This window comes from Candoia aspera, chromosome 5 (assembly GCF_035149785.1).
Source record: "Candoia aspera isolate rCanAsp1 chromosome 5, rCanAsp1.hap2, whole genome shotgun sequence".
Classification (NCBI taxonomy): domain Eukaryota; kingdom Metazoa; phylum Chordata; class Lepidosauria; order Squamata; family Boidae; genus Candoia; species Candoia aspera.
In genome coordinates this window covers 15,003,636-15,028,742 of record NC_086157.1, presented here as the reverse complement: position 1 = coordinate 15,028,742, position 25,107 = coordinate 15,003,636, and the positions used below count along the sequence as shown (strand labels likewise).

Below are 25,107 nucleotides of genomic sequence, written 5' to 3'. Positions count from 1 at the left end.
GTCCAGGAAATGGGCCTTCTCTGTAGTGGTCCCCACCCTCTGGAACATCTTGCCCTTGGAGGTGAGGCAGGCCTGACCTTCCAGAAGGCCCTGAAGACCTGGTTCTGCTGTCTTGCCTGGGGCGGGAAAGTGAATAACCATTCTTGGGGATGGCTCGCACCCTAGAGTTTTTCCCACCATCCTGGATTTTATACCTTTCTTGGATTCTATATTTATTTACTGTATTTTATAATAACTGTTTTTTATGAGATTTTAATGTTTGTATTTCGTGCTTGATTTTATTGTAAACCGCCCAGAGTCCCTCTTTTGGAGGAGATGGGTGGTGGCTAAATTTGATTAATAAATAAATAAATAACCTGGGGCTAGGCTTGATAAGAGATTTCCAAATAAATACAGGGATTTGGGGGGCCAATCTGGCAGTATTGGTGATATCATGGGACCAAATTAAGTACAGGTCTCTCTGCAGAGTGGGCAAACTTGGTTGGTCAAGATGCTAATGTGAGAAGGCTGAGAAGGGTATTCCAAGGTACTGGATTGACTGATGAGTCCTCAGTACAGACTTGCAAAGAGTTGTGTGAGTGGAAAAGAAAGAAGATGTATGCAGGTACACCTTAGCTTAAGTTGAGCACAACACTGATAGAAGCTACTATTATCAGGTTGCCTGGTCTGGGCTTTGCAGGCTGGGCTTAGCTGAAATCTCAGAAATGGCTCAGTTGATTAGAATCTTGAACACAAGAATGAAGCCATACACAGCTGTTGATTTTCCAATGCTAGTGCAAGGATGTGAAGATTTATTTATTTATTTATTTTTGATACCCTTGTGAACTTAAACACAAGGCTTCTTTCCCCTGCCCTTTCAAATTAAAGATTTTGGTATGGGACTTGGTGGTCTTGAAGTGAAGCAGTTGTTACATATTTACTAACAGTCTTCTTTGGCATGGGAACTGCCGGTTCTCTCCTCACCTGCTGCAAGGCTTACCGAGCTTTTGTTCTGTGGAATCTTTCTATTTAAAGAGCCTTGTTTCATCTTTGCATGAATATTATCATGCAGAACTGAATCCAGTCCAAGGTTCCCTCACCCCTCAGAGACTTTGTTCATAGTAGTGATGGGGAGAATGGGATTTTGAGGAAGTAAACTTCACTCCTGGACCCAAGCCCACCCATGATATCATCAGTTACCTCTCTGTGAAAGATATGGGAAGTGACTTTTTCTGACTTTTTCCTGCAGAGACATAAACACCTGGAACAGAAATAAGTAAGGAGTAATTGCTGAGTGCCTTGTCTTGCACAGTGTTGTTACTTTCTGTGCAAACCAAGGTGGGAAGTAATGACTTTTTTCTTTGTTCTTCCTTAGAAAATGTGGCTCAGTTTATGTTTCCTCACACCTTTCTCTTTTGGTTAGGAAAGGGGGAGGCATTCAAAGCAAACCTGTATGTGCAAGCACTCCAGCTGCAGTTTCTGGGAGTACAACCCATGCTGGCTTCAGTGGTTCCACATTATTAATCTCTGAAAGAAAGGCTGTGTTTTCCTCCTCTGCCCATTCCAGCAGACTAATACTGATTTGCAGATTCAGTATAATTTCAGTGTAACCCTTTTTGTACCTAACACATTTGAGTTGAATTTAAATCAGTTTATGGAAAGAAAAACATCCTATGTTTGCAGGAGTAAGTCATCCAATGATACTTATGTTTGTCAAATTACAGAATTATTTTGTAGGACAGGATTTTGTTGGCTTTTCATTTTGTGAAGCTGTAAAATCTCTTGACATAGAAATTTAAAGATATAAATACATGGGCTTGCAAAAGCTTTGTTAATAATTATAGATTTGTTTCAAATTATACCTTTCTAACAAGCATGGTTGTACTGAAATGAACAATTGAATGTGGAAGTTGTAATTCAGTTATTTACGAAGATGCACAGAATTCAAAGTTCAGAGTTTTAATTCTAGGTGCCATCAAGTTGGTGTTGACTCTTAGTGACCACATAGAGTCACCAGGTTAGGGACAGATAATCATTTTCTCCATGATTATCTGTCCCTAACCTGGTCCTTCAGATCTTCCAGTGATGAACTCATCACCATTGTAACTGAGTCAACCCATCGTGCTGCTTGTTGTCCTCTTCTCTTTCCTTCCACCTTCCCCAGTTTTAGAGCCTTCTCCAAAGAACTAAATTTTCTCATAATGTGTCCAAAGTAGGATAATTTGAGGCTAGTCATTTGGTTAATCTGTTTGATGATCCATTTGTTTGTTTCCTTGGCTGTCCATGGTATTCTCAGGAGTCACCTCCAACAGCAAAGTTCTAAAATGATACTCTTTTTATCTTGCTTCTTCAAGGTTCAGATTTATACATATGAACATAGTCCTGTTCATATTTACTCTAAAATACATTCCAGTATATTTAATGGCATTTATTGTGCAATATGTTGGTTAGTCCTGCAAGCTCAATATTTTTCAGTTCTGTTTTATTACGCAGTCATACACACAGGAGGGGTCTCAAAACAATTCTGTAGATAAAACAAAGATGGGAGAAATAATGGCGAAAATAAGAGGCCCATGTGCAATTGTTTTTCTTTTTAAATAAACCCCTTGAAATTTGTTTTAGAATTAGGCAGATTCACTTTTATCCCAGAAATTGCCTATAATCCATCAATGGGGATCTTTTTCTTATGATTAGATTGTAAGTCATTATGATTTTACTAGTATGCACTGATGAAGGGAAGAAAAAGGAAAAATTCTGTAACCCACCTGAAATCACCATGTGTTAATTGGGCAGCCTTATAAATGTGTTAAATAAATAAATAAATAAATAAATTTCCACTAAGTAAGGCAGCTATTTTTAAGAGCATTATGACAAAGTGTTAAACTCAATAGGCTAATGATGGAAATTTTTAATCTTCAGATCTATAAGATAATTTCTCCAGCTGCCTGTCCCCCAGGGATGCATTTGGGGAATTTTACTGTAATTATTTTTTTCTACAAACCGCAGCCACATCTGGCCTATTTTCAAAGTCTTCCTTTTGCCAGCTTCTTCCCTACATCAAATCTGGTCCCATTCTGTTTGGACCCTGCTGATGGACAAACAAGCAGAGTCCCTCTTTACATAATTTATTTCCAATATTCTGCTGGGTTTGAAAGAATAAATAGCAATAGTTATAATGCAAACTGAATCAAAATACACTGGATGTGCCACAGTGCACCTGTGATTCTAAGAGAGCCAAAATCTTATGATCCTCCACAATGAAGAGAATGAGAAGCTGCTTGTTAAATGATTTATTATAAACTAGCCAATTTTAGAGAATTATGATTCATGATTTTTCATAAATTATTGTGGCATTACTTTTTTATTTTTTAATTTTATTTTATTTATCCCCACCCATCTCCTCCTGTCGGAGGCCTCTGGGTGGTTTACAACAAGCAATTAAAACCATCACAATACTTTAGTTCAGAGACTTTAAATTTAGACCCTGTTCAGCTTCTTCCAAATTGAGGTTCCTGTGGAATTAAATTTGGCTGTATTTATTTATGTTGATTGCTTTGATTATCACATCTAATTGGGTAGATTCAGCATACAAAATGATGATACCAACAGATGTTACAAGTCCATTGGAATGCTTTTCCAAAGATGCTGTCCCATGTCTTCTTTGGATCAGACACTACATCGGTTGTTTCTAATGATGTGAATGGGTGGCTTCCTCCTTTGTTTGTTAGGTGTGGGGAAGGGCATGTCTGAAGTTTCCAGGCTTCAGGCTTTTCCCTACCTCCATGGCTTTTGTGGTTGAGGGTCTACACTCACTAGCCTACCCTCGCTCACTCACTTGGCTTTCCTTCTGTCTCAACCTGGCCAGAGGGTGTTTGCCACTGCCAGCACTTGAGGAGCTGACATCATCAGCTGTATTGATTTCCCTTCTAATAAATCCTATCATTTAATAGTAAATCTTTTTTGTCTCATAATTCAGAAGCTCAAAACTTTGAAAATATGCTTTTGTTTCTGTTACAGTAGAAAGGTTAATAGTGTATGCTTTTGATTGAAAGTCACTTGTACTGAATAAGTGAAGTCTCAGTTTAATTGAGGCAGTTTATATGCCCTCTCCAATTCTTGTTTGCCTGATAATATCAGAAGGCAAGAAATGGCAGCTGATTTTAGTGTCAACCCACATTCATATACAGGTAGTCCTCAACTTACGACCATTCATTTAGCAACCATTTGAAGTTAGGATGGCACTGAAAAAAGTAACTTATGACTAGTCTTTGCACTAACCACCATCACAGTGTCCCTGTGGTCACATGATCACATTTGTGACCTTCCCAACTGGCTTTCAACAAGCAAAGTCAATGGGGGAAGCCAGATTTACTTAGCGACCACGTGATTCATTTAGTGACTGTGGCAAATAAGGTCATAAAATCAGGTGTAACTCACTTAATGACTCACTTAATGACAGCCTCGCTTAGCTACAGAAGCTCCGGTCCCAATTGTGGTTGTAAGTGAAGGACTACCTGTATTAATAAGAATTACTATGGTGTAGTGATTAAGGCTATACTTCTCACTCTTTTTTGCTAATAGCACCCTAAGTTCATTGCATTTTTTGCACTCTGACTGATTTTTCATTAGTAGCCTTAAGAATGTATTTTGCAGCCAGGAGTTGAATTATTGGAAAAAAAAGAATCTATCAAGACTAAGTGTCTTTCTAAAGTGTCTTTATGTCTAGAAAGATCTAAAAGTGTTTATCTTCAGGACACATTGTGTTACAATTACCATTTCAATAAAACAGTATTGCAAATCTGCAGCTTTCAAAATTGCTTGATTATTATATGTGCTTGCATTATTGGTATATTTCCAATTTCAAATTACTATGAAACAACCCAATAAACAGAAACTTGGTGTACAGGTAGTCCTTGTTTAGTGACTGCCTTGTTTAGCGATCATCCACAGTTACAATGGTGATGAAAAAGTCACTTTGTGACCAGTCCTTGCATTTACAACCTTCGCAGGTCTGTAAAGCAATGTTTCTCAGTCTCAGCAATGTTAAGATGTTAAATGTTTAAATGTTAAAGTGTTAAGACTTCAACTCCCAGAAATAAATGCTACACTAAAATACTCACTGTTAGGATTGAGTCTGAGGATGAGGAGAATGGGCTGTTATGACCCTTGCACTAAACCACAGAAAACAATGGGGAATGCATGGAAATCAAAAGGAACCTTGTGCAGGAGGAAGCAGAGCAGCTGATCAGTTTAGAACGTGAGTTGGCTTCACCATCTCCAATCAGTGCATGAGACAGATGGGCTGAAAGGAGGGCCGAACAAAGAGAGAACCAGTTGGCTCTTACTCGCCAACGGTACAAAAACTAAACCTATAAAAGTAGACAAAAGACAGAGGAGGTCGCCGGAGACAACCATTCCTATTCACAACCTCCGACTCCCAGTCTTGTGGATAACACTGGCCAATCGGAAGACTTAAAAGAAATCTCCCAGCCTTTCTCTGATGCTGCTTCTGAGACCCTGTTCCCGCTTCAACTCAGACCTGAGTATTGCCCTGCTGTCGAGCCTCCTGACTCATCCTCTGCTGAGCTGAACCTTGCTTCAGTCCTGGCTCTGTTGACGGTTTGCCGCCCTCTGAGAGCCCTTGTCTGGCCACCACAGCGTTTCCAAGGTCTGTGTCCTGCCTGTCTGCCAAATCTCCGACTTCAGAAGTGCCTTCATTGCCACCACACTGCTTTTAAAAGCCGCTCCTTGCCACACTTCCGTGTTGCCTCTCGCCGCTGTCCAAGGTCCTGATCCAGAGCTGTTTCTTTCTGTGGAAATTGGCTTTGCTGGCACTTCTCTCAGGTACTCCAGCTCCTGCCTTGTTTCAGGGCCATTCTCTTCTGTAGGGTTGGGCTTTGCTGGCACTCCTCCCAAGTACTCCAGCCTCTGCCTTTCTGCTCCACTGTTGACTACTGAAGATTCCTGTGTTGCTGCTGCTTCGCATCCTGAATTGACTGGTGACCTAGTTGCCTTGCTAGCCTTGGAAAACCTTGCCTAGTTGTTTGGTTTTCTCTGCTTGCAACCTTGTTCTTTGCCTTACCAGTCTCCTGAATCTTGTTGTCCTCTTAATATCTAAATCCTTAATTTTAACACCTGAATCTTGTTAACCATATATTTAATTCTTCTTTCTGTTCTAGTTGCTCAATTAATTATAATATATCTTTCTTGTTGTAAATGAAGATTTATTTAGAAATTCTTGTGTCAGTACATCAAACAGGACACTCACTTGGAATATTGTGTCGAGTTCTGGGCACCACAATAGAAGATGGACACCGAGGAGCTAGGAAGAGTGCAGTGGAATAATAAAGATGGTGAGGGGCTTAGAGACTATAAAGAATGATTAAAAGAATTTTAGGCTTACCTGAAGAAGATAAGGCTAAGAGGGACATGATAGCAGTTTTCCAATAGTTGAAGGGCTATCACAAGGAAGAAGGTATGGATTTATTCTCCATAGTTCCTGAAGGGTTGGACAAGAAACAGTGGATTTCTTTGGATCTAAATTCAAAATAAGGAGGAATTTCCTGACTCAGAGCTATTAAGCAGTGGAACAGCCTGCCTCCTAGAGTTGTAGGGTTTTCAAGCAAATTTGGAATATTTGTTTGGAATGGTATGAGGACTCCTGCTGTGGCCAGGGTGTTGGACAAAAATGTTGAATATTTTTTAATCATAGAAGAATTTCAGAGGCTTGAGTTTTTAAAAAGACACCTCACAGAAAAAAAGGTGGGGGCTGCTTTTCTGAGTGGACCTTTGATGCCTGGCTGTCTGTCAGGTCACATGTTCTTTGTTATTGTGTTCTGATAAGTTTAAAGGTCATATTCTCAGGGACCAAAGGTTATGTCCTTATAAGGTCAAGAAGCTCCTGATTGGTTGATGTACATAGGACAGAATACATTAATGTGTACTAGCTTCTTGCTAGCAGTCTCTGTAGTTGTTAGCTAGCTAGCTGGTTAAACTTTTTCTATACTATGTTGTTTTACTTCTAAGTAATGTTTTTATTTAATACAATCTTTTATCTCTGTCAAAAACTAACAAACAAACAGTTTCCCTAGCTGATAGATCTGTTACTAAAATTATGGGTGTAGGAGACATGTATTTATCTTGTTTAGGGGAGACTATACAGAACATAGGGACGCGGTGGCGCTGCCAGTTAAACCGCTGAGCTGCTGAGCTTGCCGATCGGAAGGTCAGCGGTTCGAATCCACGTGACGGGGTGAGCTCCCGTTGCTAGTCCCAGCTCCTGCCAACCTAGCAGTTCGAAAACATGCAAATGTGAGTAGATTAATAGGTACTGCTTTGGGGGCAGGTAACGGCGTTCCGTGTAGTCATGCCGGCCACATGACCACGGAAGTGTCTACGGACAAACGCCGGCTCTTCGGCTTTGAAACAGAGATGAGCACCGCCCCCTAGAGTCGGACATGACTGGACTTCTTGTCAAGGGAAACCTTTACCTTTACCTTATACAGAACATAATGTATGTTCCTACCCTACAGAATAATCTCTTGTCTGTTTCTCAATTAGTGGCAGATGGTTATATTGTAACATTTAAAAAAGAGGGCTGTGAAATTAGAAAAAATGGGGAATTGCATGCCACATGTTTTCAACAGGATTCTTTGTATATTGTTCAAAAGGCTGAAGAGAAAACAGCTAAAAGGGTATTTAAAAATGTTCCCTTACATGACCAATGTATTCATTTGCTGCATAGGAGATATGCACATGCAAACTTTAACTATATTTCTAAAATGTCAAATTTATCTGCAGATTTAAAACTGAAAGCTTGTGATAGATATATAGATTGTAATATCTGTAAACAAAATAAGACTAACAGGGCTCCTGTGGGAAAAATTGCAGGTAGATCATCTAAAAGACCTTTAGAATTGGTACATTCTGATATAATTGGGCCATTTTCTCCAAGTTTTGGGGGAGCAAGATACATTTTAACTATAATTGATGATTTTTCTAGGTACACATTCATTTATTTGCTAAAACACAAGAATGAAGCACTTGACAATTTTAAAAACTTTGTCACTTGGGCAAATAAGTTTCCAAAACCAGTTTCTGCACTTCAGTGTGACAGGGGAGGTGAGTTCCTTTCACATTCATTTAAAAGGTTCTTAGCAGAAAAAGGAATTGAACAGATTTTGTCTTCTCCTTATACTCCTGAACAAAATGGTGTTGCTGAAAGAAAAGGCAGAACTTTGCAAGACTCCATGTTATGCTTGCTTAAAGATTCAAATTTATCCTTTAGATGTTGGGCAGAAGCAGTTTCAACCACCTGTTACGTACAAAATAGATTGTTTCATAGTGTAATTAATGAAACACCCTTTCATTTATTCTATGGGATGAAACCTAAAATAAATCATCTCAGAGTCTTTGGGAGTTCTGCCTGGGTTTACATTCCCAAGCAACTGAGGTGCAAGAACAATTAAAGGAATATTTGTTGGTTATGAACAAAGTCAGAGGAGTTACAGATTTATAGTAGGAAATAAACTAATTATTAGCAGAAGTGCTTCTTTTGCTGAGCAAAACTGGGAACAGGTAGATTCCAGTACTCCAGTTGCAATCTTATTTAATGAACAGCAAAAACCTGCTGATACTGATTCACAGGAATCTCCTAGTGAAATCAGTGATGAGAAACAAACTGTCTACAGAGACAGAAGTTTCTCAGGAGGAGAGCAATGGAGGTCAGGATTTCAGTCCTATAATACCTCATGTATCTCAAAGGAGTACACAGGGAATTCCTCCTAAAAGATATTGTATCAATAAAGTTGATACAGTCAGGGCATATCACATACTTGTAGAGCCTGAATCATTAGAAGAAATGAATCAGATGCCACCTCAAATTGCAGAAAATGTGTATAAGGTTATGCATTGGTATAAGGCTATGCAACAGAAGTTTACCTCCTTAAAAGAAAGTAAAACATGGGAATTAGTTAATCTTCCTCCAGGTGAATGCTGCATAGGCTGCAGATGGGTTTTTAAGCTAAAAAAAAAAAAGATATTGATGGAAAAATTCAAAAGTATAAGGCTCGCCTAGTAGCAAAGGGTTTTTCTCAAAAGAAAAATTTAGATTATGACAAGACTTTCGCTCCAGTAATGAAAGGGTGCTGCTTTATATAAAATGGTAGTTTATCATTATGATATTGAGACTGCATTTTTACATGGTGAATTGGATCAAACAATATATATGCAACAATCTCCAGGCTATTCACAAGGAAATGACTTAGTGTGTAACCTAAAGAAATCAATCTATGGTTTAAAACAAGCAGCTCACTGCTGGAACATTAAACTAGGTACGATTTTTACAAGAATTTGGCTTTGGAAAAGGAATAGCTGATTCTTATGCGTATGTTAAAAGAAACAAACAAGAATTTACATATTTATGTATTTATGTTGATGATCTATTGTTGGTCACTTCCTCAGAAAAACAAAGGATTGATTTTGAAACATATATGCAAAAACACTTTACACTGAAAAATCTTGGTCAAGCTTCAAATTATCTAGGTTTGCATAGGGAAAAGGATGGGAGTTTCCTTATAAGTCAAAGAGGTAAAATTCTTAAATTGCTAGAAGATTTTAATACACAGGATTGCAAAAGTGTGTCATCTCCCATGCTCCCAGAATTTCAAAAAACAAAAGGAGATTATCAGATGCAGATGGTTTTAGATCTGCAATAGGCAGACTTTTGTACATTGCTGATAATTCTAGGCCTGATATTGCAAATTCAGTATCCATTTTAAGCAGACAGGTTGAAAATCCTACAAATGTAGGAAAGGCAGGTCTGAAAAGACTTTTCAGGTACTTACAAGGAACCAAAGATTATTGTTTAAAACGTCCTGCTTTTGGAGAAGAAAAATTAGAATGTTTTGCTGACTCAGACTGGGGTGGAAATGTAAATGATAGAAAGTCCACCTCTGGAGCAATAGTTCAATTTGCTGGATCCACCATTTCTTGGTATTCCAGAAAACAAACTTTAGTTGTGATCAGCACAGCAGAGGCTGAATTTTACACTTTGTCACAACTGTGTAATGAGGTTGTGTGGTTTAAACAATTATTAAAAGACATTGGTGTAGATTTAGGAAAACCAGTAACAATTTTTGAAGATAATCAAGCATGCATAAATCTAGCTTTATCAAAAGGATCCAGGAACAGAACAAAACACATTGACATTTGCTGTCATCTAGTGAAGGATTATATTGCAAAAGGAGAAATAATTTTGAAATATCTTGAATCAGAGAACATGAAAGCAGATCTATTAACAAAACCACTAGCAGCTCAGAGACATATAAGGTTATCAGAAGACATTGGTTTGATTCATAATTCTTCATTATTAAAAAAAAAAGGGGAGTGTTGAATATTTTTTAATCATAGAAGAATTTCAGAGGCTTGAGTTTTTAAAAAGACACCTCACAGAAAAAAAGGTGGGGGCTGCTTTTCTGAGTGGACCTTTGGTGCCTGGCTGTCTGTCAGGTCACATGTTCTTTGTTATTGTGTTCTGATAAGTTTAAAGGTCATATTCTCAGGGACCAAAGGTTATGTCAAGAAGCTCCTGATTGGTTGATGTACATAGGACAGGATATATTAATGTTGTGTACCAGCTTCTTGCTAGCAGTTTCTGTAGTCGTTAGCTAGCTAGCTGGTTAATCTTTTCTATACTATGTCATTTTACTTCTAAATAATGTTTTTATTTAATACAATCTTTTATAAAGAAATGCCTGGTCTCTCATTCTTATTTACTTCTGCTGCATAAGCAAAACTTCTACAAAACCCTATGATTCTACTACGTTAAAGACATTGCATGCAGATCTGTGATTAGTTTTGTAAATGAAATTGTTCCAGTCTGGATTGGGAGTATTAATCTATGCTTAGCTTACAGTAAAACAGAAACAAACACTGAGATAATTACTTACCATGATTCGGAGTTTAGTGCTCCTGCTAAGGCAGCCCAAGACAACATATTCCTTTTTTACAGCTGCACCACTGTTTAATTTGTGCTCGACAAAGACAACAAGATCCACTGCGCATATATTATGCTAAACTATGTCTCCCCATCCTATTCTTGTTCCTTACATTTTTCCTATCCAGTTCAGAAATTTACCTTTCTCCCTGTTGGATTCATTTCAGCTCACCACTCAAGCCTGTCTAGATCTTTCTGAATCTTCTCTCTTTCATCTAAAGTAATAATTATCCATACCTTCTTTGTGTCGTTGGCAAACTTTAACTCAGCTCCCTCACCCAAGCCATTGATACAAATGTTGAACAGCACAGAGTTCAGGAAGGGAGCCTTGCAGTATTCTAGTGGAAGCTTCCCTCAGAGCTGAAATTAAGTTGTTAATAAGCACTTTGGGTATCGTCATTCAGCCTACTGTGAGTCCGGTTGTATGAAAGGGGAAAGGTCCCCTGTGCAAGCACCGAGCCATGTCTGACCCTTTGGGGGGATGCTGCTTTCACCTTTTCTTGGCAGACTAGAGCGGGGTGGTTTGCCAGTGCCAGTTGTATAATATAGCTCATATTTTACCATTTTATTTATGAAGATATAATGAGGTACTCCATCAAAGGCTTTGCTGAGGTCATATACACTATATCTATGATATTCCATTTATTTATTAAATTGGTAATTCTATCAGAGATAAATATATCTGGCACAGTTTGTTTTCAGCAAACCTGTGCTGGCTTCTTTTAATTATAGCATGCCTACACAACCGGTCCCAAGCATGCTGCTTATTAATCTGTTCAAAGACATTGCCAAGCTTAGATATCAAGCTGATAGGTCTGTAGTTTTCCAGATACTCCTTTTCCTTTTTTAACTAGTTTTCCAACTATCTTGTATTTTTCATTAGCTAGGTTTTCCTTCTTCATTTCCCATACTTGTCCCTTTTTCTCTTCGGCATTTTAGAGAGCTCTGCATGTATCCACATTGTCCTCATTATATTTGGCCATTTCTACTTTTTCGTTGGAACTATTTATGATTGCATTTTGGTATTTCCTCTCAAAGAAATTATCTCCTTCAGGATTTCAAGCCATTGGATCCAAGGCTTCCAGTGGGAATGGTGGACTGAATGGCTGTGCCTGCTGATTCAGCGGGTGAAGCTGACAACATGGTAACTTTTTTTGGGCTCAGGCAGGTTTTCCTGAAGCCCAGAAACATTCTCCGGATCAAGGAGAATACCTGGAATCATCCCATCTGCCCTCCAGACAGCTGCTTGTAGCCAGAAGATCGCAGCCAGCTTTTCATGTTCAACTGGTAAGAGCCAGCTGGGAGGCGGGGACTTCATCACTCTCCAAGCCGTGCTGTAGCCTTAAAGGGACACTAAGACCGGCCACCCCATTTCTAAATCACCAATTTGTATTTTTTAAAAGTATAGGTGTTGTTTATTCGTTTAGTCGCTTCCGACTCTTCGTGACTTCATGGACCAGCCCATGCCAGAGTTTCCTGTCAGTCGTCAACACCCCCAGCTCCCCCAGGGACGAGTCCGTCACCTCTAGAATATCATCCATCCACCTTGCCCTTGGTCGGCCCCTCTTCCTTTTGCCTTCCACTCTCCCTAGCATCAGCATCTTCTCCAGGGTGTCCTGTCTTCTCATTATGTGGCCAAAGTATTTCAGTTTTGCCTTTAATATCATTCCCTCAAGTGAGCAGTCTGGCTTTATTTCCTGGAGGATGGACTGGTTTGATCTTCTTGCAGTCCAAGGCACTCTCAGAATTTTCCTCCAACACCACGGTTCCAAAGCATCGATCTTCCTTCTCTCAGCCTTCCTTATGGTCCAGCTCTCGCAGCCATATGTTACTATGGGGAACACCATTGCTTTAACAATGCGGACCTTTGTTGTCAGTGTGATGTCTCTGCTCTTCACTATTTTATCGAGATTTGTCATTGCTCTTCTCCCAAGGATTAAGCGTCTTCTGATTTCCTGACTGCAGTCAGCATCTGCAGTAATCTTCGCACCTAGAAATACAAAGTCTTTCACTGCTTCTACATTTTCTCTCTCTGTTTGCCAGTTATCAATCAAGCTGGTTGCCATAATCTTGGTTTTTTTGAGGTTTAGCTGCAAGCCAGCTTTTGCACTTTCTTCTTTCACCTTCATCATAAGGCTCCTTAGTTCCTCTTTGCTTTCAGCCATCAAAGTGGTATCATCTGCATATCTGAGATCGTTAATGTTTCTTCCAGCAATTTTAACTCCAGCCTTGGATTCCTCAAACCCAGAATGTCACATGATGTGTTCTGCATAGAAGTTGAATAGGTAGGGTGAGAGTATACAGCCCTGCCGTACTTCTTTCCCAATCTTAAACCAGTCCGTTGTTCCGTGGTCTGTTCTTACTGTTGCTACTTGGTCGTTACACAGATTCTTCAGGAGGCATACAAGATGACTTGGTATCCCCATACCACTAAGAACTTGCCACAATTTGTTATGGTCCACACAGTCAAAGGCTTTAGAATAGTCAATAAAACAGAAATAGATGTTTTTCTGAAACTCCCTGGCTTTTTCCATTATCCAGCAGATATTGGCAATTTGTCCCCTAGTTCCTCTGCCTTTTCTAAACCCAGCTTGTACATCTGGCAATTCTCGCTCCATGAATTGCTGAAGTCTACCTTGCAGGATCTTGAGCATTACCTTATTGGTATGTGAAATGAGTGCCACTGTTCGATAGTTTGAACATTCTTTAGTGTTTCCCTTTTTTGGTATGGGGATGTAAGTTGATTTTTTCCAATCTGATGGCCATTCTTGTGTTTTCCAAATTTGCTGGCATATGGCATGCATTACCTTGACAGCATCATCTTGCAAGTTTTTGAACAGTTCAGCTGGGATGCTGTCGTCTCCTGCTGCCTTGTTATTGGCAATGCTTCTTAAGGCCTATTCAACCTCACTCTTCTGCATGTCTGGCTCTAGCTCACTGACCACACCATGAAAGCTATACAGGTCTTCTGTATATTCTTGCCACCTTTTCTTGATCTCTTCTTCTTCTGTTAGGTCCTTGCCATCTTTGTTTTTGATCATACCCATTTTTGCCTGGAATTTACCTCCGATGGTTCTAATTTTCTGGAAGAGGTCTCTTGTCCTTCCTATTCTATTGTCTTCTTCCACTTCCGCGCATTGCTTGTTTAAAAATAATTCCTTATCTCTTCTGGCTAACCTCTGGAATTTTGCATTTAATTGGGCATATCTCCCCCTATCGCTGTTGCCTTTTGCTTTCCTTCTTTCTTGGGCTACTTCTAGTGTCTCAGCAGACAGCCATTTTGCCTTCTTGGTGTTCTCTTTCTTTGGGATGTATTTTGTTGCCGCCTCCTGAACAATGTTGCAAACTTCTGTCCAGAGTTCTTCCGGGACCCTATCTACTAAGTCCAGTCCCTTAATTCTATTCTTCACCTCCACTGCATATTCCTTAGGAATATTAGTGAGCTCATATCTAGCTGATCTGTGGGTCTTCCCTAATCTCTTTAGTCTGATCCTAAATTGTGCAATAAGAAGTTCATGATCTGAACTACAGTCAGCTCCAGGTCTTGTTTTTACCGACTGTATAGATGACCGCCACCTTTGGCTGCAAAGGATGTAGTCAATCTGATTTCGGTGTTGTCCATCTGGGGAGGTCCATGTATAAAGCCGTCTCTTAGGTTGTTGGAAGAGAGTGTTTGTTATGCAGAGTGAGTTGTCTTGGCAAAATTCTATCAGCCTATGTCCTGCTTCGTTTTATTCTCCCAGGCCATGCTTACCTGTAATTCCAGGTGCCATTTGACTGCCCACCTTAGCATTCTAGTCTCCTGTGATGAAAATAACATCTCTTTTAGGTGTGTTGTCCAGTAGGTGCTGCAGATCCTCATAGAACTGCTCTACTTCAGCTTCTTCAGCATCTGTGGTTGGGGTGTATATTTCGATCACTGTGATGTTAGATGGCTTGCCCTGAATTTGAATTGAGATCATTCTGTCATTTTTTGGATTGTATCCAAGCACTGCTTTAGCCACTTTACTATTAATTATTGAAGGCTACTCCATTTCTTCTGTGGTCCTCTTGTCCACAGTAGTAGATCTGGTGGTCATTTGATGTGAAGTGGCCCATTCCAGTCCATTTCAGTTCACTGACGCCCAGAATGTCTATCTTTAATCTTGACATCTCACCAATAACTACATCCAATTTGCCCTGGCTCATAGATCTTACATTCCTGGTTCCAATGGTGTGTTGATCCTTAGAACATTGGATTCGCCGTTCACCACCAGCACCGTTGGCCGCTAACCGTCCTTTCGGCTTTGAGCTAGCTGCGTCATCACGTCTGGGGCTAGTTGAACTCATCCTCTGTTCCTCCCCAGTAGCATTTTGACCATCTTACGACCTGGGGGTCTCATCTTCCGATGGTATACCGACATATCTCTGGTGGTACTGATCCATTTAGTTTTCACGGCAAGAATACTGGGGTGGGTTGCCATTACCTTCCCCAGGGATCGCATTTAGTCTGACCTCTCTGTCATGACCTTCCCTTCTTGGGTGACCCTTCACGGTTCAGCTCATGGCATCATTGAGGTGCTCAAGCTCCAGCACCACGACAAGGTAACGATCCTTTGCTGAAGACCTGTTAATATTACTCTTTAAAATAACTCCTCCTCCTCCATTTCCAACGATTGCCTTTATTATAGCACTGATTGCAGGAAGAACCGGCATTTCTCTGTATGAGGTTTCATAGCTTTAGCTATCAATTTTTCTCCTGAATAGCTGGTTTCCGAAGCTTCATTTGACAGTCACTTTTAACAAATGTCAAGTTTTTGGATTTATCAGCAAGATGACTGTGTTTAACCAAGAAACGTCTTTTTAGCTTGCTGACTACCATTACTTTATTGACCAGTTTATTCCCACAAATGTCACATACTGGAGTTAAATTCATCAAATGAATCCCATTGCTAGGTAACTGTCAGTAATAGTTTTTCTTAGTTTTAATAATTATGCTGATTGTGGGACATACTTCTTTCTCATTTGTATTTCTACCTTTAACTGTTACTTGTTCCACACCATTGTCATCTCTATCATCTTCAGCATTTTCTTTTCTTACATTAAGATTTTTAGGGCTGATTACGGTGTGTGCATCAAGATACATTCTCTGGTGTCCAGTGGAAGCACTGTTGCTACAAACTAGATATTTTCAATTGTTACCTAATCATTTTATTTGTTTATTTTTTAGATTTATATTTGCAAACAGAAAATTGGAGATAAACTTCAGAAATTGGGATTTGTATTGGAGGTGCCACTGACTGAGGGAAGAACAGGCTATGACAATTCTTAAACAAAGGATCCTTGATGTCGATTGCAAATGGAATCTGGCAAAAGATATCCCAGAATTCAATTTAGACATATTAATATCTGTTTTAAACCAGCTTTGTGTCTTGGACAGCTTAAGGTTCTGTAGGGCTGTCACATTATTGTCCAGTGGGAATATAGAATCACTGACCTATGTTTTACTATAATTTCTCTAAAGATACCTATACCATGGTGCTCCCAACCACCATTCCCCCAGTTATTAGGCCATTCATCAAACAGCCAGATGAATATTACAGTCAGGACCAGAAATATTGGAACAAGGATAACTGTTTTGGCATTTGGCCTCGGTACACCACCACACTGAAGTTGAAAGGAAACACACCCAGATGGGAGCGAAGTCAGGACTTTCAGCTGTCATTCAAGGGGTTTGACAAAAATGGGGCACTAACCATTCAGGAAGTACAGCCAGTGGCATACACCCAACCCCATCATTGGTGGCTCATAAGTAATGGAATGAATGGCTGACAAGCAGCTGCATGGCCAGGTATGGCCTGTTTCCTGGGTACCCCATGACCAATCAAGCAGATGAGGTGGTTCTGAGTGTTACATTTGCATTTGGTAGCTGTTCACTGGAACTCTCAACATGAAGTCCAAAGAGGTGTCCATGCGAGTGAAGGAGGCCATCACTAGGCTGAGAGAACAAAATAAACCCATCAGAGTTTATTGGGAGTGTTTTTACAACAGTTTGGAACATCCTGAAAAAGAAGGAATTAACTGGCAAGCTCAGCAACATCAAAAGGCCTGGAAGACCATGGAAGGCAACTAAAGTGGATGACCAACAGCAGAATTCTGCTCGTGGTGAAGAGGAACCCTTTCACAACATCTAGCCAGGTCAAGAACGCTCTTGAGGAGGTAGGCATGCCATTTTCAGCATCTACAGTCAAGAGACGGCTTTATGAATGTAAACACAGAGGCTTCACAACAAGGTGCAAACCACTGGTAATGCTCATGAACAGAAAGGCCAGATTAGACCTTGCCAGCACACACCTAAAAACGCCTTCCCAGTTCTGGAATAAGATTCTTTGGACTGATGAAACCAAGATTAGCTTGAATTATGGGAAGAGCAAGGCATGGAGAAGGAAAGAAACAGCTCATGATCCAAAGCATACCACATCATCTGTCAAACATGGTGGCGGCTGTGTTATGGCATGGGCATGTATGGCTATCAATGGAACCAGGTTACTAGTGTTTATTGATGACCTGACTGCTGATAACAGCAGCAGGATGAATTCTGAAGTTTATAGGGCTATAGTTTCTGCTCAGATTCAGCCACATGCTGCCAAACCGATAGGATGCCACTTCATATTGCAGATGGATAATGACCCAAAACATACAGCAAAAGCTACCCAAGAGTTTCTCAAGGCAAAGAAGTGGGATGTTCTCCAATGGCCAAGTCACTCACCTGATCTCAGCCCAATGCTTTTCAATTACTGAAGACAAGACTGAAGGCAGAAAGACCCACAAACAAGCACTAAAGGCAGCTGCAGTAAAGTCCTGGCAAAGCATCTTGAGGGAGGAAACTCAGCATTTGGTCATGTCCATGGGTTCCAGACTTCAGGCAGTCATTGACTGCAAAGGATTTTCATCCAGGTCTTAAAGGTGATCCTTAAGTTTGTAATGATGTTGGTTTCCATTACTTATGAGCCACCAACGATGGGGTTGTGTGTATACCACTGGCTGTACTTCCTGAATGGTTAGTGTCCCACTTTTGTCAAACCCCTTGAATTACAGCTGAAAATCCTGACTTTGCTCCCATCTGGGTGTGTTTCCTTTCAACTTCAGTGTGGTGGTGTACTGAGGCCAAATGCCAAAACAGTTACCCTTGTTCCAATATTTCTGGTCCTGACTGTATGTGAAGATCCTCTTCAAAGACACCAAAGCTGATGCTCAGTTTTCATTTGTAGCTTGTAAAGCGCATCCTTTGCTAATATTAATTTGGGATTGATTGCTGGTCATATTGTGGGGTATTAGGGTGTCATATTGTTCTTATTGTATTTGATTGGATTTTATTTTGATATGCTTGGTGAGTTTGTGACCTGAAATAAAGAACAAAGGAATGTAACTCATTGTTCCTAAGTATTTACAAAATTATGACTTTATTAAGTTCAGCACATCAGATATAAAGGAATGCTTATTGACTATATCATTGTACTAGCTTCTCCTTTTCTCTCTTTTTAGTATTTTTCATTTTATTTTCTTTGTTTCTTTTTCCTAGTTTTATTGTTAAGTTATTATATTGTTAGTTTATAGTTTGTTTGAATATTTTGGATTGCAATATGTAACTATTGTTCTCAGTTGTCATCACTGGTACTGTTTAAATAAAACTCAATAAAAAAAATCTGTAGCTGCAACCTGAAGAGGCAGTTGTGGTGGTAGCCAGAGGTTTCAGGGATGCCAGCATTAAAAAGAGGACATGAGAGGCAGAGTTTGCAGCCAGTCACAAAGGCAGCTGCTGAGGGATCTCTGCAGGAAGAGGAAGAAGAAGGCAGCGACGGCACCAGCCACCAAGGCAGCAGGACTATGTGGTCACAAGACCACCTGCCACTTTCTCTACCTCATGGGCAGTGACTGCCAAGAAAGATCTGGGCTGCTGACTGCTGGAAACCCAGTCAACTTGGGCACATGCCATCTCCAGCTGGCCTTGGGGAAAAAATTAACGAACCTTGGCAAACCAGCAAGATAATCCCCCTGATGTAGTATGCAGATTGCTTTATCATAATTTATGTATTGGTTCAGCTTAGAAAGGATTTAGAAAAGATAGACATTTACTGTATTGGTACAGGATACATTGATACACACGATCAGAAATTTTATGGAAAAAGATTAAAAGGTGATTATTTAATCATTATGACAATTGTAATAATGCATACTTTTTACTTCATGAAGATGCTTTCTCAGTAATTATCAGTCCCTACTTTTTTTTAATCTTTATTTGTTATTAATGAATACAAAAAACAAAGATAAAAAATATACACAAAATCATAAAGAGAAGGAAAAAAGCTAAAAAAAACATACAGGACATATATTTACAGACAGACAGACATCAATAAATTGAAGCCATGATTTGTTACAGTCATCCATAGCTGATCTGTATTAATCAATTCTACAAACCACTGAATAGGTGGAGCATACGTTTACCTTTTCAGTGCTAAACAGTAAGTGTGTAAGTCCATTTTTTGTTGTCCATATGTCAAATTCCATGTGATAAGAGATAAACTTCAGGCAAATATAAACATCTGAAAATATTAAATCTCAAAGTTAAGTTAATGCATGTAATTACTTCTTTCCCAAAAGGAATTATATATTTAAATAAAGCATTAATTTCACCACATCTCCAACAGCATAAATGCAATGAGGTCATTTATAAATTATTTTTTTTTTTAAAAATATGTAATCTAAATATCTACTGAAATGTTTGGGTGTGTTTTTTTACTTTTTTCAATATCTTTTATCTATGCATATATATCTTTTTCCTTTGTTTTTGTTTTTGCTTTTTTGTTTGCATGTTTTACAATACAATACAGTAAAAAAGATGTTTAAAAATCCAGCTCTTAGTTTTGACAGTCCTGAACAGTCATTTTCAAGTGCATTTTCTCTGCCTTAGCTATGTTCAAACTAAAATCAATCTCTTATTTCACATTTACCATATCCTTAAACAAATTGTTCTTCTGCTGCCAAAGGACCTATGAGCTTCTTGATTAATAGATTTCAGTGTTGTTAGATACTAGGAGCAAAGTATCTAAGTAAGCAAAGCAATGTGTTTATGAAAAATTTATTTTTTCTGCTGCTTTAATGGTAACATGAGAACTAGTTGTTAATAATCCACCTGTTCAATTGTGGTTAAAGGGGGACTGCAGGGGCAACAGAATTGATATTCAGCCTTTCTGCTGAATAATGAAAAAAAGCAGGCATAAGTCGTAGACTAACCTTTGGATTAACGTAACATAATGTAACGTAATGTAACTTAATTAGACTTAACTCTTTTTGGATGGAATGACACCCAAAGCTTTTACAAAAGGCCATAAGGTTCCCGCTGGTAAAAAGGGCCTTGAAGATAGCTGGCTTATCAGAACCTTGAACTAAATATATATTGGCATCTTTTATCTCACTTTCTCTTGGCAGTTTAAAATCAATCTACTGGGTATTATGGAAATTGACCTCATGTTTTGAATCAACACTTTCAGACTAATGTCCCACTGTTGTTCATTCAGCTAAAGATAGCAGCTACTTGATATATAAGTGGCAACTTCTGTCCTCCATGAAATCAGTAATTGGCCAGTCTTCTCTCAGGGCATCGCATATTCCAAAGTCTTACTCTGCTGCCTACTAGCCTTACCCAAGTTGTTGGAATATTCCCAAGCTAGATATGGTCCTAAGAAGTCACAATTGTTCTGGGAAGGGTTCTGGAATGGGTTAGCATCATGGCTTTGGATGATGAGCTTCAGAAGCTTATTGTTTATAAAGCCCTTGAAATGGGTTTGGAAAATGCAGTTCTGTTGTCATTCATCTTCATCTCTAAATATAAACTTTTGAAAGGCAACAGAGAAGGATTAGAGTCTGCTTTAGTGCATTTCTATTCTATTTCTGGTCTTCCTCTTTTTACAGCATACACCTGAATCTTCATCTAATGTGAGGAACATTATTTTGTAAAGGCAGCTAATCAGTACTTCCCATCTGATTTTGGTAAAATACTTAATACAGTTATGATACATCTATCATAATGCCTCAGAGAAATGTCAGCAGAGCTGTACAGTGCAGGATATTATTTGCTTTATGTGAAAGACTCTTTTTGAGGATATGGAATAATTGTTTTGCAATAACACATCATTATAGAATCTCCCAGAATGGATAATTTTGTAACATTTTCAGGGCCGTTGTACGAGGGAGAACTGCAAATATCTTCATCCACCAACACATTTGAAAACTCAGCTAGAAATTAATGGTAGGAATAACCTGATCCAACAGAAAACCACAGCGGCAATGCTTGCACAGCAGATGCAATTTATGTTCCCAGGAGCACCTCTTCAACCAGTGGTAAGTACCTTTAATGAAATACCAGACCATCTGCCTTATCTTCATAGCTCACGTCAACTAACATTATAAATGACAAAAGCATTTATTATTACTTTAATTTATATATTACAATATTGTTATCATCAAATATTGTCAAATAAAACTTTATAAATCATTTTTAGGAACATTTTCTGTTGGTACAGTTTGTCCTTGCTTAACAACCACAACTGAGCAGTCATTAAGATATCACCATAGTCATTAAGCGAACTACATGGTCATTAAGCAAATCATGCAGTTCCCCATTGATTTTGCTTGCCAGAAGCCAGCGGGAAAGGTCAGAAATTGTGATCATGTGACCAGAAGATGCTGCAACAGTCATAAATGCAAACCGGTTGCCAAGAGCCCAAATTGTGATCATGTGATTGCGGTGATGCTGTAATGGTCATGTGAGCACTGGTCGTAAGTCAGTTTTTTCAGTACTGTTGTAAGTCTGAACCATCACTAAATGAATGGTCATTAAGTGAGGACTACCTGTAATCTTATTGCAACTGTTGAACAGTTTGTTCTACTTTGGAACAAGCCAGTTTATTCTGGATAAAATTAATTAAATTTGAATAATAAATAAATAAATAAAATAAACTTGGAAGAAAAAGACCTAGGCAGATTCAACTAAACTGAATAATTAATATATTAATTTGCTTATTATATTTATATACATACATACATACATACATACATATATATATAATATATACATTATATTTATAAATATATAAATATATTATTTGCATACACTTGTAATTTGTCATGGACATTCATTTGGTTATGGAAATTTAGCCTGTGATGTGAAAATCCTAAACTGACCCAGAAACTTTTTGAGATGTAGGAATCATAAAAGGTAAAAAAAGTAAGAAGTTTGGTGTAAATTAAGGTATCAGGCTAGCAACTGGGTGAGTTCTAGTCCCACCTTAGGCACGAAGTCAGCTGGGTGACCTTGGGCGAGTCACTCTCTCTCGGCCCTAGGAGGGAGGCAAGGGCAAACCACTTCCAAAAAACATTGCCAATTAAACTGCAGGGACTTGTCCAGGCAATTGCCAGGAGTCATCACTGACTCAAAGGCACAAAAAAAAAAAGGTAAGAACTTTCAATATTTTGCTTGCCATAATTGTATATTCTTCTGCATTTCTACAGTATAGCAATTTTATACACAATTTTATTTGTGTACTGCTTGATTAGAAATTTATTTTTTTACAAATGCTGTTTCTTCTTCAAGAGAGACCTAAGTCGGGACTTGGGGGAAAATAGCACATTTTTCATTTAAACAAAACTTTATAAATATTTTAATATATCAAAAGTTTTGGTATTGAATAGCACCAGTGAGTTCCTTAATATGTAAATTTATTCATCCCTATTGGAAGGATAACTTGTAGCATAATCATGCATAATAAACTGTGGTTTTGATTTGTTAGGTGGAATAAAAGTTTTTTTATTCTTTGCTTTTTTCCAGAAGTTCATACCAAAGTATATCCTCAACTGCCCAGTTTGCTTCAGCAAGATATGCTACTTTATCACTGAATAAATTTTGCTCCTGTAAACTTATGTTGCCACTCCTCACTTGGTTAAACATCCTTTCTCTATTTTTAGTTTACGTATGTGCAGCATACATTAAATCCCTCACAGACAAAAATGGCTCCAAAGCTTCATGCTGAGTCAGTTATTCAGAATGAAGTTTATGTCTGTTTCAGAATCCTTCAGAACTAGTTCACCAAAACTAAAACATGATGCTCAGTTTAAGCTGTTAAGAAAGCCACAGGTATCTACATATTTGAGCTAAGTTTATACATTCTTAGTAAAGCAAAATATGGTTTATTTTGTTTCAATTTAGTGTAATGTGTGAACTCAGCTAACTTTGATTCTGATTTTATTACAGAGCATGTGTGTTTATTTTTCATTTCTACATGCTTATTTATTATTTCTTTTTATTCCCTCTTTCAGCCATCATTTCCAGTAGGACCAACAATAGGATCTAACACAGCACTAAACTTTGCACCATATTTAACTCCTATTACTTCTGGGGTTGGATTAGTTCCTACAGAAATTGTTCCCACACAACATGTAATTGTTCCGGGAAATCCTCCTGTCACCGTCTCTGGATCAGCTACAACACAGAAACTCCTCAGGACAGATAAATTGGAGGTATGGCGCGCATCATTCTTCTGATACATGCAGTACTTTGATATTTGGTGATAAAGGGTTGAGTAAACACAGTGACTGTATTTAGATACAGTGAAAAAGCTACTTTGTTTCCGTAAATTACTTAGCATAAGCATTGCAGAACCTCTGTTCTGATCTTTGGTGTGGTAACTGAAGTGCTGTAATGAAGAAGTGCAGAATTATTATTAAGCCTTTGAAAAGCTTTATTTTGACACGTTTCACGTGAGCACTAGACAGTGAGGTCCTCCACCTCATGAGGCATCAGCACAGGCCTTGTTCATCTGGACTGGCTGCTTTGGTTCAAGGTAAGTGGCTTCTGTGCATGAACAGAAGAGCTCTGAAAGACCAGAAATTCAGTTAAAGTGACTTGAGTCACCTTTGGAACATATCTCCTAAAAGTTTTGCATAGCCCTAGTAATTACATCATTTGTGCAGTAATTATGTCTACTATATAATTTGTAGACTACATTATGGTGTTAACATTACATTAGGAAATACAGAAAATAAACCAAAGGAAAAACGTTACAGTACTCAGGTCTTAAACCTGACTGAAAGGGGTCCAGATAATCCTTTTCTTCCAGGGTCCTCTGAAGCTGTAGTCCAATCACCTTCTCAACAACCTTTTCCAAAAAAGGAAGGTTGGAGACAGGGCAAACGTTGCCCAATACCATTTGGTCTGGCAATGGCTTCTTGAGGAGGGGATGGGCCACTGTTTCCTTAAGCACAAGTGGGGCCCACAATAGGACTTGCACAGCCAGAACCAACTCAAAGCGAATCAAGCAATTTTATCTAAATAGTTCTCACAGCTGCCTGGCAGATGTTGCTCTTGTCCCTCCTTAATAGGGACCAGTCATCTTCAACAGGGCCTCCGGCAATCTGTGAATGTGGAAAGAGTGGAAAAATAGAGTTTTGCCACTCTTGCCATTCCTGAGGTAATCCTTAACAAAGGCTTTTACCTATGTATGTTCAGTCAGGTTTGTTCTTCGTTCTCCAGTAGCCCTCTAGGTGTCTCTTCTGCCATTTCTGCCATATAGACTACTGCAATGCACTCTACATAGGGCTACCCTTGAAGGGTATCTGGAAGCTACAGCTGGTGCAAAATGCAGCCACACGGGCAATTTTAGGCACTTCGAGATCAGTACGTGTCACTCCTTTGCTCCATGAGCTGCACTGGTTGCCAGTATGCTTCCGGCTCCAATTCAAGGTGTTGGTTACAACCTTTAAAGCCCTACATGGCATGGGTCCAGGCTACCTAAGGGACCGCCTCATCCCTATCACATCAACCCATCCCACCTGGTCATGCAGAGAAGGCATGCTACGGACCCCGTCTGTAAGAGAACTCCATCTGGCAGGGTCCAGGAGGCGGGCCTTCTCGGCAACAGCTCCTGCCCTTCGGAATATCCTTCCCCTGGAAGTGAGACTGACTCCCTCCCTCCTGGACTTTAGGAAACCACAAAAGACCTGGTTCTGTCATCATGCCTGGAACAGGAGGGAGAATAGGCATTTCTGGGGATGGCTAGTCTCTTAGAAAGACCCTGCTCTGCTTGTGAATTATACAG

General features: G+C 39.2%; 1 protein-coding gene across 2 annotated transcripts in view; it reads left to right on the top strand.

The window, feature by feature from the left end:
• Window positions 1–25,107, top strand: part of MBNL2 (muscleblind like splicing regulator 2) — a 90,466-nt gene that overhangs the window by 34,408 nt on the left and 30,951 nt on the right. For both annotated transcript variants that reach the window (XM_063304642.1, XM_063304643.1), the window contains exons 3-4: window positions 21,191–21,355; window positions 23,330–23,530. In XM_063304642.1, coding sequence (XP_063160712.1) covers window positions 21,191–21,355; window positions 23,330–23,530 — 366 coding nt within the window. The remainder of the gene's footprint in view (window positions 1–21,190; window positions 21,356–23,329; window positions 23,531–25,107) is intronic.